Source organism: Felis catus, chromosome A1, assembly GCF_018350175.1.
Source record: "Felis catus isolate Fca126 chromosome A1, F.catus_Fca126_mat1.0, whole genome shotgun sequence".
NCBI lineage: Eukaryota > Metazoa > Chordata > Mammalia > Carnivora > Felidae > Felis > Felis catus.
This window is the reverse complement of record NC_058368.1, coordinates 147,051,306-147,068,560: the sequence shown is the minus strand read 5'-3', so window position 1 is coordinate 147,068,560 and position 17,255 is coordinate 147,051,306. Positions and strand designations below refer to the sequence as shown.

At 35.5% G+C, this 17,255-nt stretch overlaps 1 protein-coding gene across 2 annotated transcripts in view; it reads left to right on the top strand.

Moving 5' to 3' along the window:
* Nucleotides 1–17,255, top strand: part of EDIL3 (EGF like repeats and discoidin domains 3) — a 413,457-nt gene that overhangs the window by 385,498 nt on the left and 10,704 nt on the right. For both annotated transcript variants that reach the window (XM_011284418.3, XM_011284414.3), the window contains one exon: nt 3,975–4,130. In XM_011284418.3, coding sequence (XP_011282720.1) covers nt 3,975–4,130 — 156 coding nt within the window. The remainder of the gene's footprint in view (nt 1–3,974; nt 4,131–17,255) is intronic.

Sequence of the window (17,255 nt, the reverse complement as noted above, 5' to 3'; positions counted from 1 at the left end):
TTTATGCTTCTAATAACATTCTGAAAGTGATAATAGATTATTTCCCCAGATTTATTTATTGTTTTACTCTTAGCAGATTCTATTATAGCCTTTAGTATATTTTATATGTTGTTTTACACACTTAGTAAATACTAACTCACCTAATCCTCATAAAAATCCTATGAGGGTTGTTATCTTCATTTTTCAGATAAGGAAATTGAGATGTAGAGAAATAAAGTAGCTTTCCCAAGGGCATATAGCTAGTGAGGGCAGAGCCATTTGGGGAACCCAGACCATCTAGCTCTTCTACAATAGACTGCCTCTTAAGAAGATTGGAGAAGATTTTTAACTAGTTGCCTTTCCCCGTAAAAATTGGTTGGTGCCACTGTGATACTATATTTCCTTGACCAATGGTGTTATCCTCTGTACAGAAACAAGAGAAAGACTCTTGGCATTTTCTGCTATTGCACCTTGTGGCCTCCTTAGGCATGGTTGGTTCTTGTCCATAGAACATACTTAGGAAGTAGTTTTAACTCAATCCAGCAAAACTTTTATTGAGGGATTGTTACATATGAGACACATTTAATACAGATCCAGACATGAAGAGCAGAGCACTAAGCCAAATGTCTACCCATACGCCAGCTCAGTGCCCTAAATAACCTGCTGTATTTGAGCCAAATCTCTGGAGGTAAAGGTCTATCTAAAACAGCTGAAGGCATTTTGTCTAGCATGTTTGCAGTACAAGTTTAACTCAGAAGATCCATAAGAGGGCAAAGTGCTCATGAGCTAAGGGTTAGCATAGATCGAGATAAATGAGCTTTTCTGGGATCATCCTGCATGCTGAACATGAGGGTGACATGTCTGTGAGTGTGTTTCAAAGTGAGATCTGTATATACCCTGTTGCAGCAGCTTCGTGTTAAGTGTGGGATGCTGATTATTTTTACATTAAAGAAGGTTTGCTTAGACCTGGTATTCTAAGTTTTTTTGCTACATTAAGTAGCAAATTTTAGGACAAATCCAGCTTGAAGCAGATTTCTGACTATTAAAGTAGAGAAATTTACTTAACTGGAACAAAAAAGAAAAACATTTCTAGATCACAAACAAACAAACAAACAAACAAAAAAGCTGGAGAAGGGGAGCAGTTAGAGTGGGAGAAAAACGTATCTGTTAGAAAGAGCCAAGAAACACAGCTTAAGGAGAAAACATCTCCACCCAGCAGGAAACCCAGCTGACTTTAAGAAATACCACAGAAAAAGAGATATGCTATAAGACTCTTCATTGCGTCATTGTAGCTAAACACTCATAGAAGTTTAAAGAGTGAAGAATCAACATGGAAATGTTCATATTCTTGGAGACAGTTTGAGTTCCTGTGTGTTTATAGCCTTGCAAGCAACACAGTGACTCAGAGTGTTGGAAGATTTTTTGCCCATTTAATTGAGTGTCAACAACATTAAAAGCATTTTGAAGACCAGTAGCAATGCCTAGGTGTCTGCACAATTATATTTGGACTTAGAACAAAAGCAATCTGTATTTTTAAGCCTGGATAGGTGAAGTAACAGAGCCAAAATTCATGTTAAAACACAGGGCTCTTCTGGGGCACCTGAGTGGCTCGGACAGTTAAGTGTTCAACTCTTGATTTCGGCTCAGGTCATGATCTCATGGTTTGTGGGTTTGAGCCCCATGTCTGCGCTGACAGCACAGAGCCTTCTTGGGATTCTCTCTCTCCCTCCCTCACTGCCCCTCCCCTAACTCATGTGCACATGTTCTCTCCCTCTCTCTCTTTCTCTCTGTCTCTCAAAAACAAACAAACAAACAAACAAACATTAAAAAAAATTACAGGGCTCTTCTCGTATTATAAATCCAGGATTGTTTTGGTTTGGAGCTTAGAGTTTCTGTAAGTTTAATGAGTGTAGTGAGGAAACTTTGAGATTCTCCAGAAATTTCTGAAATAATCACAAAGAATAGCAAGAAATCATTGAGTGAGAATTTTTATGTATAATGGAACTTTGAATCAGAATGTTGAATTTGAATCTAGTATCCTCCCTTTACTCACTATCTATCTTTGGATCACACATCATAATATATTAGCCTCTGTTCCCTCATCTCAAAGGTACTGTACAGGGCTGTAGAGAGGATTCATTGAGGACACACAAGAAAGCACTTAGCATAGTGTGTATGAGGCAACAAAAGTTTCCTTCCCAGGTATCATCATTTTGCCACCTTGCTTTGCTGCAGGATAGATATTTTAGATGATATAATACATGTTAGGAAATATGCAGAAACAAAAATATTTTCTAGTTTTGATAAACTTTCTAAAGTATTTTAATAAAGAATTAAAGGTAGTTTTCTGTCTTAATTCATTGTGCAAGTTGAGTCTGATGTCTTTAATTAAACAGTGTTACAAAAAGTGGTCAAATCCCCTGTGAATTTTTAAAGAAATTTTCCTAGGCTGTGAAACTTTGGGAACTTTTTTCATATCTTTATTGAAAAGCATCTAAATACAGTCACTAAATATGGTCTATTCAGTACATTCACCCTGGCTCTCTCTTTTCATTCATGGACTATGTCTGACCCAGGACTGTCTATTTGTGGCTGCATACATCTCACAGGATAAAGAACCTGAAATAGAAACAAAAGGACATAGTGGTTGAAAGCCACCAAGGTCACATATGGGATCATGACAGTGAAAGATGATAAGATCAAGGATGTAAGCAGGGCACTTAGTCACAGGAAGTAGGAGGAAGTAGGTCGCTATTGTGGAAGGAGAGCGGAAGCTGTAGATCAAGGAACATTAATAAACCTAAAGGTAAAGCTCTTACGAGAATTGTCCACATGGAAAACAAAGATTCCTATATTTTTTTAATTAACATAATAAGATATAAGAAAAGCTTCATGAATTAGAGAACAGAATTCTACTAAATTATTCAATGTTATGAATTCTTTTTCATGAAAATCAATGCTGTCTTTTGCATTTCAATCACATCTTGATTAATTTAATGCTTACTGAGTCTCCATGCGTGTTTTGCTTTTGTAAGTATGTATTTTGTAGGAAAAAACACCTCATGAGCACAGATCCCACAAGTCAGGGATGCATACTGTAATCCTCCTTCATTTTTGAAGAATGTCCAACTTTCTCCTCAACATTTTTAGAATTGTAGTTTTCTAAACAAGATTTTCATTGTACAATGATTACTATTATTCAATTATATATTCCTGAGCTGATTAAAACTCATGGAAATAATGTTGACTTTGTATTTAATGTTTAACTGTGATACATATAATATCATTTCTATTCCTAATGTGTATACAACTAGAGTCTGATTTTTATTAAAATTGAAATGACCAGTAAAGTCAGAAAACTGAATTATAAGCACAAGCTCTGGAAGACAAGCTGGGGAAGACCTTCATCCCAAGAAGATCAGCCCTGCCTGCCCTGTTCAATCTTAGTTGCACAAAACTGCACAGCTAGAGGAATTTGGTTTAATATAAAATTGATTGGTAGACTAAAATGACCATCGTTTTATTTTAAAACAGTCAAAATAGTTATTCAGGTTTTCAACTAAGTTTATCCAGTGGCAAAGTCAAAATTATTAGCCAATCACAGACTCAGTCATCAGTTTCAAAATACAAATAATCAGTGGATCTTTGGCTTTTTTTATAGTATTTATTTATTTTTTTTCCAACTTTTTTTATTTATTTTTGGGACAGAGAGAGACAGAGCATGAACGGGGGAGGGGAGAGAGAGGGAGACACAGAATCGGAAGCAGGCTCCAGGCTCTGAGCCATCAGCCCAGAGCCCAACGCGGGGCTCGAACTCACGGACCGCGAGATCGTGAGCTGGCTGAAGTCGGACGCTCAACCGACTGCGCCACCCAGGCGCCCCGTGGATCTTTGGCTTTAACATGCATGTTACTTAATCTCCTGAACTTGAGCAACTTGCACATTTATAATGGACTCTGCTGTGGCATTTAAATTATGTCTTTTCCTTTTTTTAGGTGGACCTTCTGGTCCCTACCAAAGTAACTGGCATCATTACACAAGGAGCTAAAGATTTTGGTCATGTACAGTTCGTAGGTTCTTACAAACTAGCATACAGCAATGATGGAGAACACTGGACTGTATACCAGGATGAAAAGCAAAGAAAAGATAAGGTAAGTGATCCAGGTGGTTTATAACATGCAAAGTGAAGGACCAAACTCTATCTGAATATGACTGAATGAACTGCTTAGACATATGTATTAAAAATAATGGCTATATCCACTGAAAAATGTATGTTAAATTAAAAATTCTAACATTTTCCATAGTATCAATTATCTAAGACCCAGCTAAGTAAAATTTGCTTATATTTTATAAACCTAATAGGAGCTTGGATAATTTAACTTAAAGCACATGTAAATACTTATTGTCTGAATACTTGTCACTATTAACTTTACTATTAAAAAACGTTACTGATATTAGGCAAAAAATGTAGTTTGGCAAAAAATATTTTAAAAATTAACTAAAAGATTTTTAAGTTATATATTTCCTTGATTATTTTGACAATAGGAATTTTAGAAATGAACAAATTTTGACTATTATACTGTTTCATCAAAATTAAAATACAGGATGTTTCTCTGCTCAGTTTCCTTCATTGTGTTTTAATTCATAGATTTGTTTAGTTTTTTTAACCTGTGTAAGCTGTTTTAATATTATGGTAATAAATATATATTATTGCAACATCCAATTCTACACTATACTATTTGTAATTGTTTTTCTAAATGTTCTTACCATTCTAAATATCTTTCTGTAGTATCTCCTGGTCTGAATTTGTGTGGGGCCCTAGAAAATGGAAGTGCTCAGGGTTCATATCAATAACTAATTGGGCCAGATGTTAAAATATAGCCTTAGTTGGGCCAATGACACTGAAACTCATTCATTGCTTGGAATGTTTGTGCTAAGAACTCTAGCTTTCTAAAGACATCAACAGAAACAAACTTCTTACTTCAAGGATTTGGGGGGAAATATATAATATGTTAAGTATTTCTGAGTTCACAATGACTTTTTCCATTTTGTGTAGCCCTTTTATTCCCTGGTATATTATTCACCAGCAGAGAGTTGGGAATATCTTGCTTTTTCAAAAATTCAAGACAGAGAATTTATTAATTTTCCAAGAAATACTAAGCCTAGATGGCTATTTCAGTGAGTCAACAGAGTCTGAATTCACTTCACATAAAATTCATTTCAGGGGAGACATATCTTTAGGTTTAGATTATAAAATCCACACCTATTTACCTTTCAATATCTCAGAACACATCCATTTAGCATCTAGAGATACATTTAACATCTCAGAACACACACACATTTTACATTTTAACATCTCAGAAATTGGTATATCTTACAATGTCATAATTTTAATTGGAGGCATTTATTATTTTCTAGAGGAACCTAAAATAATGGCATGTTTTCTAATCAGTAGCATCTTAGATTGAGTGTATATAGGGTTTTTTGTGAAACTGTCTTCAAATGTATTTTTGACTGTAGTCAAATATCTGCCATGATTTATTGTAAATAACTATTTCAGTTCCTACCTTTCACCTTTTCACAGTAGGCATTCTGATGCATAGAAAATGAAAATATGTTCCGTAAGATGAAGCTTTTTAAACTTCATAAATTATATAGCTCTTAAAATTAATTTTAAAAGAGATAAGTATTCTCATACATTTTCCATGTGTAATGTTCACTAAAAAGCATATCTGTAATAGCAAAATCCTTGTATAGATTGATTTAGGGAGGAGGTATAATGAAAAATATGACTAAACTGTTGTACTGATTAAATATTTTTTGACTCCGTTTACATTAAGCTTGTCATTTCATGATTATATGTAAACATTTTTTAATTTTTCCTTTAATTAATAGATTAGGCATTTGCATGTTAATACACTTATTATCTGTCTGAACTGTATATAAAATTTTCATCAAGTTGACCAGGTTACTTGATAGTATTCAGGTATTCTATATCCTTACTGATTTTCTATATCCTTGTACTATCAATTATAGAAAGAGCAATGTGGAAATTTCCAACTATAATTGTGATGTTCTTTATTGCTTCTTATAGTTATATCAGCGTTTGCTTGATGTATTTTGAATGTATTTTTATTTATTTATTTATTTTGATACAGACAGAGAGAGAGCATGTAAGCAGGGGAGGGACAGAGAGAGGGGGAATAAAGGATCTGAAACAGGATCTGTGTTGAGGGCAGAGAGCCCGGCAGAGAGAGGGCTCGAACTCACAAACCAAACTGTGAGATCAATAACCTGAGCCGGAGTTAGACGCTTAGCCACCCAGGCGCCCCTGCTTGATGTATTTTGAAGCTCTGTTAAAAGATGTGTGAACAATTAGGACTGTGGAGTCCACTGCATCAACTAGCTCCTTTATTATTGGAAAATGACCTTTATCCCTGGAAATATTTTTTGATCTGGATTCTATTTTGCTGTTAATAGAGGCACTCCAGTTTTCTTTTGATTAATGCTATGTTGGTGTGTGGTTTTCATTCTTTTACTTTTAACCTATTTGTACCTTATATTTGAAATGCACTTCTTCTATGCAGCCTATAGTTGGGTCTCCTTTTTCCATCCTACTATCTCTGCTTTTTGACTAGAGCATTTAAGCCATTTATGTTTGATATGAAAATTAATATGATTGGGTTTAAAATCTATCATCTTTCTGCTTATTTTCTACTTGTTGCATCTTTTCCATTTTTTTTTTGTTTCTATCTTCTTTTGGATTAATTGAAGTTTTTTTAATGATTCCAGTTAAGATCTTGTTGTTGTTGTTGTTGTTGTTGTTCACTTACTTGGTATAATTTTTTGATGTTATTGCAGTGATTTCTTTAGGCTTTGTAGCATACAAACTTAGTCTACCTTCAAATTAATGTAGAGCCCCAGAAACCTGCCTCTAGAAACACAAAATAGACCATGACTATCAATCCATGGACTTAGGAACCACATTTATTATAACATATGATTTTGACATTCCCCAAATAAGTCTTACTGTAAAAAAAATAGGCTCCCACTGGCAAGTTGGTCACCTATGAAAGTAAATTGATACTTGGTGAACAAGATATAAGCCAGAATTCTTATGGGAGCCAATAAATCACTATCATCTATTCAATGTAAAAATTTCTGAAGAGTTAAACCATTTTAATATTTATAAACATAACAATTGGATAAACTTATACCATGTAATTGGTAGTTTTAAAATTAAATTTAGCCAGTTTGTTTATGGTATTGTAGATAATTTGGTATGTTGAAGAAAAGCCTTAGGTAAGTTTACTATTTACTCCTGAAGGGAATGACAAACACCAACAAACTGTACATAAGAATATAGCAATACTATTATGATAAAGAAATAATGTATAAGAAGGAACTGTAAAAGTTCTCTGAACACTTGGAAAAAAATATATATATATGTGTGTGTGTGTGTGTATATATATATATATATATATATATACACATATATATATACACACATTCCAATATATACATATACCAATCAAAATAAATGTTTATATATAATCCAAATAACTATTGTGCTTTGTTATTATTATTATTATTTTTACTAGGTATATTACTTATACTCAGAAATTAACTTTTCTGAATAAGCCATTTCCTATTGATTCCTAATATTATTTGTGTCTTCTTTCCCATGGTTACTTTCCATAAGGGAGAAAGTCTGCAATGTTTACAAGTGCAAATTCAACTACAAACTTTCATCCACACAGATACAACAAATAAATTGAATGTTGCAGGGGAAAACACGTGCTTGTGAAATGTTTTCTGTATGTACCTTTCCAAGGAAATATTTTCAAAAACTTTTCTAATTCTTTTATGTGTCCTCCTGTTTTTATTGACCACTTTGCTCTAATAGATTTTAGGCTGTTTATATTGAATTGTGATACAGACCCAGAAATAAGATTACTTCAGAAAAACAATCTCAAAATAATAGCAATTTTCTAGGTTTACCACAGGTGGTGTAAATGAAATACTAAAAATGTAAGAATGTCAATTTTTTTTAAAAATGTATGAATATCCTTTCTGGTTTTTATTAGTCATAACAGACTAAGCCTCAGGAAAGCGATGTCAAGGAAAAAGTATATATGTATGTAAGAGTATCTAAATATACGTATCAACGTATGTTATGTATATGTATTTGTGTGTGTATGCCAAAAGTCAACTGAAGAGAAATAGATGCCTGTTCTCTTCATTGAATTGTCAGTTTCTCACTACCTTCTCAGAACTTATATAAGAACTATAATTTATTTTAACATTTTGTTTTTTGACAAAATTCTACATTTTATCTTTCATGATTGAGCACGTGATGACACTACCTCATTACGATCTCTACAGTCTTATTTTTCTCTTTCTAGTCTACATTTTCTAACATTTAACCAACTTTAATATTTCTCTACAACATGGATTCAGATATATTTTTTAGTTGAAAGTCAAATGTTCCTTTGCTCTCATGAAAGTGACATTTGTTTTATACGCCTGGAGCTGTTTTTTATTGCAGTTAGCAGGAAAATTGCAAAATTTGACAGACACTTTCAGTATTTAATTTTTAAGGTTATAAGCCAAAGTAAAACAATAATAAATTTCAGGAAGCCTTCTTATATGGAAAAATTAGAAATGAAAATGGATTTTCTCATCCAATATATTAGTCATAATGTCATGGTGTTTAAATAAACCTGAATTCCCACCATGGGGGCTTTCTTCTTGGGGGAAAAAAAGAAGCTGGTAATATTCTATTTGTCTCCCTCCCTCAAATTATCCAGGTTTTTATAAAGCATAAATCCAAAAAAAATTGCAACTATACTCTGGATATTCTATAAAAGAACGTAATCCAAAACTCTGTTTACAGTAAGATTTTATTGGCCCTGAACAGTGAATGCCACATATTCATCAAGAACAATCTTGCAACATCTTGGTGAACTCTAATTCACTGGTTACCAAAATTACCTGATCATAACACTCATGGGGGAGCTTGTTAAAAAATACTGATTTCTGGGTGCTGCCTCTGGCTCTCTGGGGATGAGTTGGAAATCTAAATGTTTACAGAGGCTCCAGCTAATTTGAATAATAAGCTCATGTGGGAAAGATGACTCTAATTGGCACCAACTTTAAGTTTTTGAAACTAAGTGTAGTTTTGGATTTTTCTAGTCAGAATGGAATGTATTATATTATAATTCTTTAGGACTGGCTGGCCACTAATTTGTCAGTGGAAGTCAGTATGAATTAGTGTCTCCAAAAGTAAGTTTAGATTTTAACATTTGCCACTTCTCTCATGAACACCAGAAAGTAAACATGTATTAGCTTTAAACAAAATTTAAATTTAAATAATAGACCTAAGTAGTTAGGAACACAGATTAGGTGGGAAAGCACCTCGAAGAATGTGACATTTACTTTATATTCATTCAATCATGTATTCAGCAGGCAGTTACCGTCTACATTCTGCTGGATACACTGGGGGAAAACCTGAATATGACAGTGGGTCAGAGAAAGCCCAGTCTAATGAGGAACTTGAGAATGGTGGAAGAACTTTGATACAGTCAGCTAATTTTGAAGACTTCAAATATAACCTGCCAAGTGTATAACTTGAGAAAACAAGTATAGGAAATAAGTAACATGATCTTAGAACAATCTGAGAACAATAAGAACAATATTAAATTATGCTCATTTCATAAAAGTCTGTGACTCTCCAATGGTGGGGGGTGGGGGGCAGGGAAGAGATCCTCATTCTTCTCTACTTCCTTTCTTTTTTCAACATCGATGTGGAAAAAAAAATAAGCAGCAACTCCACCAATCCCCGTTAGCAAAGCCTTCATAATCTGTATTGGAGTATATATTCAAATTAATCAGTAAGGACAGATGCCACAGGGCATCCTTTCATTCCTGCTGAAGCTGGCACTCTCAGGTAGCTGAAATTAAATGTGAATATTTAAAGCCTCAGAAGTCCAACTCTTCAGTGAGGCAGAGGTCAGGTGGGGTGTCAATTTAGTAGTGGATTGCCATGCTGCTCTTTTGAAATTTGACCTGCGTGAGAAATTTGGAACCTACAGAATCCCTTGGGAGGTAAAATAAATGGAATCCCCAGTGGCATTGGGTGAGAAGGATTCTAGCTGGGGGAAGTGAAAGAGTGAATCAGTCTTTCAAGGTGGAACAGTCACGTGTTTCTGAGCAGCAGGATCAAGGACATCAAGTCTCTTGTCTTGCCTAGAGACCATTAGTCTTATCCACTCAGAGTCTTACTACTATTTTCAAATAAAGCAGGGAGAGAAAGAGAAGATGCTGCTTTTCTGAAAGCATTTTCTGACAACAAATTGACTCTACACAAAGCACTCGGATTCAAAAATAGCAAATGAGTTGTGCCCCTACATGACAGAGATTTATATGTCGTCACTGTAGTGTACTTACTTAGGTATTTGGTGAGTGACTTAATTGGAGCTAAGTTAAAGAAACAATGCTATAGTTTCAGCATTGTCTAAAAATAGGGACAGTGTAATTTAAATAAACACCATCTGGTATCAACTTATTTAAAATTGTATCTGTTTTCTTCCTTGTCGCAATCCAGTATTATGGGACCTTACTTGGATATGTGTTGGTATGAAGAATAAACAATTGTCCGTATTCACATTAATGTGGATGTTATTAGATTTTCAAACTTAAGACATCACCTGAGAATGTGTCTGTTTTGGCAGAATGTAAAGTTCAGTGATGAGTTACCCTTTTTAATAAAGGTTGATAACATACAGAGACAAAATATTTAGTAAAAGCATGTAAGTAAAGACGTTCAGTTATTGACATAACCTGTGTATACCAACTAAAAAATTCAAGGAAATCCAATGATTCCTTATGTAGCTTTTATAATTCATGTTCTTGACAAAAAGAGAATGGAGTCCCTGTAAATTTTACTAAGGCCTCGGACCAAGAAAGCCACATCTCAGTAAAAAAACCCACTATAGAAAAATTGATCTATCAATGTGAAAAGCCATTTGCAGATCTGGATCTGCCTGCTGGAATGGGAAAGGACATCCACACTGAACAAATTTAAGTTCAGAAAGCAGCATATTGTCACCAATGAGAAGTATGATAGCAGTTATTAAGGTGCACAGAGAACAACACAATATGGAATCACTTATCAGAATCAGTTGTGAGATGGGGACTTGGGGTCAGAAACAAGGCACAAGACTGGATGCAAGTCCAGACACAAATAGACAAGGGCAGATGAGCTACACGGAGGACTGTATTTCCATTTCCATATTTAACATGAACTCCAAGTGTCCTGCCTACCCAGAGATGTTTGTTCCTGAACCCAGGGTAAATGGTTTATGAGAAGGAAAGGAAGGGAGGACCAGGAAATGGGGCTACTGGGATGGAGGTGAGCAAGAGAGGGTTAGTAACTTCAATAATTATAATTGTAGAATCGAGTAACTGGCTAAATGCTGGAAATAAAAGGCAAGCTAGAATGATAGACTAGCCACAGGAACAGTCAGAAGCCATTGATCTGAAGGAGCTCATTAAGAAGTCGTTCAGGTTATTTGGAGACAGCAATAGAAAGCTGATTGCCTTTCTTCAGGGATCAATTTTGAAGTTGCAAAGAAAATTCTTTGTATGTTATTTCACATTCTATAATATTAAAGACTAACAATGTAAAATAATTTTGGCCGTTGAAGCCTTTACACTTCTTAGATGCCATTTGGATTTTTTAATCTTCTTCATTTAAAACAAACAAACAAACAAACAAACAAAAAGAGTGCTGGTCTGAGGACACACCATAAGGTAGCAGAAAAAAAAACAAACATCAGGCACAAAATCCATAAAACTCACTGATTTGGGAGTGGGCTGGGAACAAGGGGAAGAAAAACATCCCTGCCGCTATGACTCTAATTTAGTGACATATAATATCCCAGCACAGATGGTATGAAACCTCATTCTCAGTGAGACAGAAGTTCAAGATGTTAAAAAACAAACATTCAAGAGGCACCTGGGTGGCTCATTTGGTTAGGGAATGGACTTCAGCTCAGGTCATAATCTCACAGATCCTGAGTTCGAGCCCCACGTCCGGCTCTGTGCTGACAGCTCAGAGCCTGGAGCCTGCTTCAGATTCTGTGTCTCCCCCTCTCTCTATCCCTCCCCTGCTCACACTCTATGTCTCTCTGTCTCTCAATAATAAATAAACATTAATTTTTTTTTAATTCAACCCAGTAAATGTGAAGATCTAATTGGCTTTATTAAATGATGTATGAATGGGCAGCATCCTTTCTAGCTAGTAGAGGGAGCTCAGAAGAGTTGTACAAAATGGAAGGTTTTTATAGAGGGGGGATAGGACAAGAGTTACTAGCACAAGAGGATTGTTCCAGGCAAGGCTGCTTTCCCTTAGGGGTCAAAGCAAAGAGTCTTATCAGGCAGATTACTTCATCTTCCTCTGGGGGATGGAGAGAGCCCATGTGGCAGACTCCTTGGCGCCCATCAGAAAATTCCTGACCGACCAGTTAAGACTGCATTTCCGGGGGAGGTTAACTGCAGTCAGATTATGTATTAAACCCTAATTTTCAAACTCGGCCTAACTGATGCCTTTTTGGATCTGCGGGTTTTGTTTTTGTCAATGGGGAAAGGAGCAAACAATGCAGAAAAATGCAGTGAGGGTTAAATACATGTTTTTTTTTTTTTATTTGTGTTATCTTATATCCTAAAAACATAAGAACTTCTTAGTTTCTGGAAAATTTGATAAGTTACCTTAAATTTGAAACCATATACTTTTTCTAGGTAACAGATGGTTCTGCATGAATGAAAAAATGTGTGAAAAACACATGAAATACATTACATAACATGCTATTAAAGTAAAATGTTCATTGAAAGTAATTTTTATTATTACATATCATTATTATATTTATGGCCTTAATTTTCCCAAGGCTCAAATGCCAAAAAACTTTAAGTGTCTTAATTTTTGTTGTCCTGATCCACAATCACTCATCAGAAATTCATAAAAATATCCACAGTGAAAATTCTGAATATCTCATGTTTTTTGTTTGACATATATTATTAAGCACAATTGTTTAATGACATTATCCCTCATGGAAAATAATTACACATTCTCTTATTAAGTCGTGCTTGTATTACGACTGTGAGGGACCGTCAAGTGTTAGCCCAACTATGACCCTAGCCACTGATTAAAAATGTTGACACACTAAAAATACTGATTAGCGATAGGTCCACAATAGAATAGTCAAGGCTATAAACCTTTAATAAGTTGTTTAAACTTCAAAAATGTTATTATTCATTAAAAGGCAGTGATGAACCTGACAGAAATAGCAGAGCTTAGCTGTGAAAGATTTTTAATAGTTTTATTAGAAAAAATAGAATCCTATTTAACTTGAATCTGATAGTTACCATCCCCACTATTAAAATGAGCATTTGATCAGTCTGAGTAAGAGAAAAAAAAACATGTCATTATTTTGGTTGTTGGAACTATGCACTTAACCATTGGCTGGAATACAGCAAAAAATATGAACCCACTTCATTTCTAAGTAATTACAAAACAACTAATATTTTGACTGCTGAATATGCATATTTTGAAGGTGAAAAAACCCTCGGATGTCAGTTCCACAGGGCACACATGCCGTTTTTCCTGTCCACCAGCACACGTTCAGCGGTAGTGTGTGAAGCAATGAAAGTCTCTGCCTTTCAAAATGAATTCACGTTCTAGTCTTTTTCTACTCATTCCACAGTTTAAATCCGAAAAAGGATAAAAGATGCCTGTCATAATTCCATGCTTATAAGAATCTATAAAAGGATTTCTGGATCTGCCACACCCTATAAAACGACCCGTTAGGCAACGAGGCTCATGTCCATACTTCTTTTTGTTGGATCTCAAAGAGAAAGCTTATTTATATGTATGGAGGGCTCTCAAGGCGCTAAGGTACTAAGCCCCTTGGGGCCCTTATTGTATAAGCAACACATTTCTCATCATTATAAGGCTTCTTGTGTAATTTGAGACACAAAGCTGATTAAAGGATAATTTTAAAAATTAAAGATGAGCCCAGCGATTATACCTGCATGAAAGGAGTATTTTTTCCAATTTTTCTATAGAAAAAAAAAACCCCAGAAGACCAAACACAGGAATTAATTTCCTGCTTTCCAATAAAGCAAGAAATAAAATTAATTTTGTACAGATAAATGAAATGTTAAATAGTTAACAATAATTAAAGGAAGGCATTCTTTGTAAGGGAGTGAAAAAAATATTACTTTTACATAGCAACGTTTCACTTTTGATTTATTTTCTTCTTTTTGGTAGTTTAGTAATATCTATAAGCATTAGCAAAGGTAATTTTTTCCTCCTGATGTCCAATATAATTTAATAATCATTGTGCTGTCAACACATTGAAACAAAAAGACCCAGGATCCAGCTCAAACCCAAGTAGAGTTTGCAGCTGCTCAACTCAGGGCCATTTACTCTATGCTCTTCATTTAGAGTTGCTAGATTTACCAAACACAAATGCAACATACCCTGTTAAATTTGAATTTCAGATCAGCAATGAATAATTCTTTTAGTATAAGTATATCCCAAATTTATATCTGCAATCCTGTCTCCATTAAAGATCTCCCAGATTTTCCAGGTAGACCAGATGTTCTTCTGAGAACACACATAAGGAAGACAGAATAAAGCGGGGATGCCTTTCTTCCATGCCTAGTCAAGCACAGCAAACGCATGCACACACCCTCACAACCTGCTTCATCTTTGAGCTTTCACTTTGCCACCTCTTTGTCCATCTCCAGAATTATTTTCTCCAACTCCCTGACACTCTTTCCTCCTTAGCAGTCTGGCTTAGAAGACACATGGCTGGATGCTGAAATCACTACTGCGTTCATATATATAGTTGTGTATGAAGTCATTTCTGACCAAAATAGGATGAAACTCTTCAAGGAGATGTGGAGTGAGGAAAAGGTTCCTAAGGTGGGGTAGGAATTATCAGACACCAATTTCTCTACTGCCACATCATGGAAATTTCTACTATGAAGGGATAGAGTCAGACTACAGATTGTTCTGATACAATGCAAAATGCCCTGTGTGACTTAGGAAATTTTGAGATGAGCATTGAGCTTTATTAGAGAGGCAGACTGTTTTGTACTTTTATAGAAAAAAGAAAAGGCATTTCTACATTTCTGATGTTAGACTAAAAAAGAAAAAAAAAATAAGATGGTCTTACTCTCCTACTACTCCTGGTAATATCTCCTGTAGATATCTTTTAAAGCAGATGATCGGGGCACCTGGGTGGCTCAGTTGGTTAAGGGTCTGACTCTTGATTTTGGCTCAAGTCATCATCTCATGGTTTGTGAGTTCAAGCCTCACATGGGGCTCTGCACTGACAGTGTGGAGTCTGCGTGGGATTCTGTCTCCCTCCCTCTCCATGCCCCTCCCCTGCTTACTCTCTCTCTCTCTCTATCTCTTAAAATAAATAAAAATAAACTTTAAAAAAAGCACATGATTTTCCAGTTCTGTTTCTTCTGTAGGACTATTTCTTACAGCAGTCAAAATCTGAGTGCTGGAAATCAGATAGTTTAAGTATATAGCCACAGTTTAGAATGGCATATTTTATGTTTCATAAATCTTTATAGGCAATCATCCTATATGATATATTTCCTAGGGTATTCTTGTTTCCTAAGGAGACTCTCATCATAAAAGAAGTTAAATATGGTTGTGTGTCCTACCTATTGAGTGACTTTTAGAGTGAGCATTCTAAATGCCAGCAACTATGGGAGAAGAAAGGTAACAGTCAACAGAATTAGAAACTTTAGCTTTGATTTTTCTGAGTTTTTTTCCAGGGTCAAGACTTAACAGAAATATTATGAATTTCTCAGTGAGGCCCTTCTGGCGCTTTGTAAGAAGCGGCCCGCTCCCCAGACACTTGGAGTTAAGGATCTGCAAGAAAATCACAGATGGAATGGAGGTGGCTACCCTGTCCCCAGGCCTTTTCCCTGTGTTGAATCTCAGCTGTGAGAATCTGGCTGTGTTGAATCTCAGCAATTCCTTAGCTCAACTTGTCACTCTCGCAGTGGACTAGGGAGTCACAGGTATAACCTATGCCAGCTTGCCAGTAACAGAGAGGGTGATGTTACTGTGGAGAGTTACATCCCTCCATCTCAGACCTCTATGGGTCAGGTGAGCCTTTCCATGAGAGGCCAGAAGTTAAAAGTTTTCAAAAATATTCCCAAAGATGTGATATTTCCTCTTCTTTCCCAATGCTCCCAGCCGCCAGAGTACCTAAGGAGGAAGGGATTTTAGAAAGATATCACAGCCCTCTTTCCCAGTCAAGAATTAAATATCAGCCAACCAGCTTTCGTATTAATTACAGGAAAATGAGAGTGTGTGACAGTTTGAAAAGCAATAAAAGAAAAGTCCCTTTATTGTCAGAGTAGAAAGAAAGAGGTAACATATTTGCATTGTTGTGGCCAATTATTATTAGAATCTCCCATGAGTGCATTTTGGGGAGAAAAAATGTGTAACAGGAAGAACAATACAGTGCACAATAATACTGCAAGAACTCTTAAGTGAATATCAGATATGTGGGTTAGTAAAGATTTCTTGAGATATAATCAGAGATTTATATATACTAGGAACATGAAGCAATGCCAGATCAGTTCAGTGAAATGCAGTATTTCCTGAAGCCAAAGACCTCCTTTTTTACATAATTACAAAAGAGAGCAAACTTCAGAGCCACAAGAAATCTCCTGAGGGCAGCAATGGGAGTGGAATGCATTTTCTCAGAGAATCCATATATTCATTTTAATGGTTTAAAATGACCCATGCACTAGTGTAAGAAAGACATGGAACTTGTCCCCATGTTTTTCTTTTTACTTCCCCCATCAAACAAAAATGTCCTATAATTGGACCTTTGAAGTTAAGTCTTTGGGTAGGCAGTTTGAAAGCCTCATCTAATTTCACTGAGGGAGCTTGGGAAGGAAAGAAATCTCTGAAGGAACCAGGGTCCAGGTTTTTTAAAGGGCTTGTGGAACAAAATACCATGCTGAAAGGAACACAGATAAAAATTGGTATCCAATATGAAATACAGTGCAGAATGATTTATATATGTCACTATATTCTACAGCTTTCAGAAAACCTGGCAGTTTCCCTGGGATTTCAAATTAATCCCTAGTAGATGGCCAAAGTAATATTCCCCATGGAATGTGTAAGCTTTTGCAGAAATGATTTTAAAGAAATACGAAAGAATAAAGATGGTGAG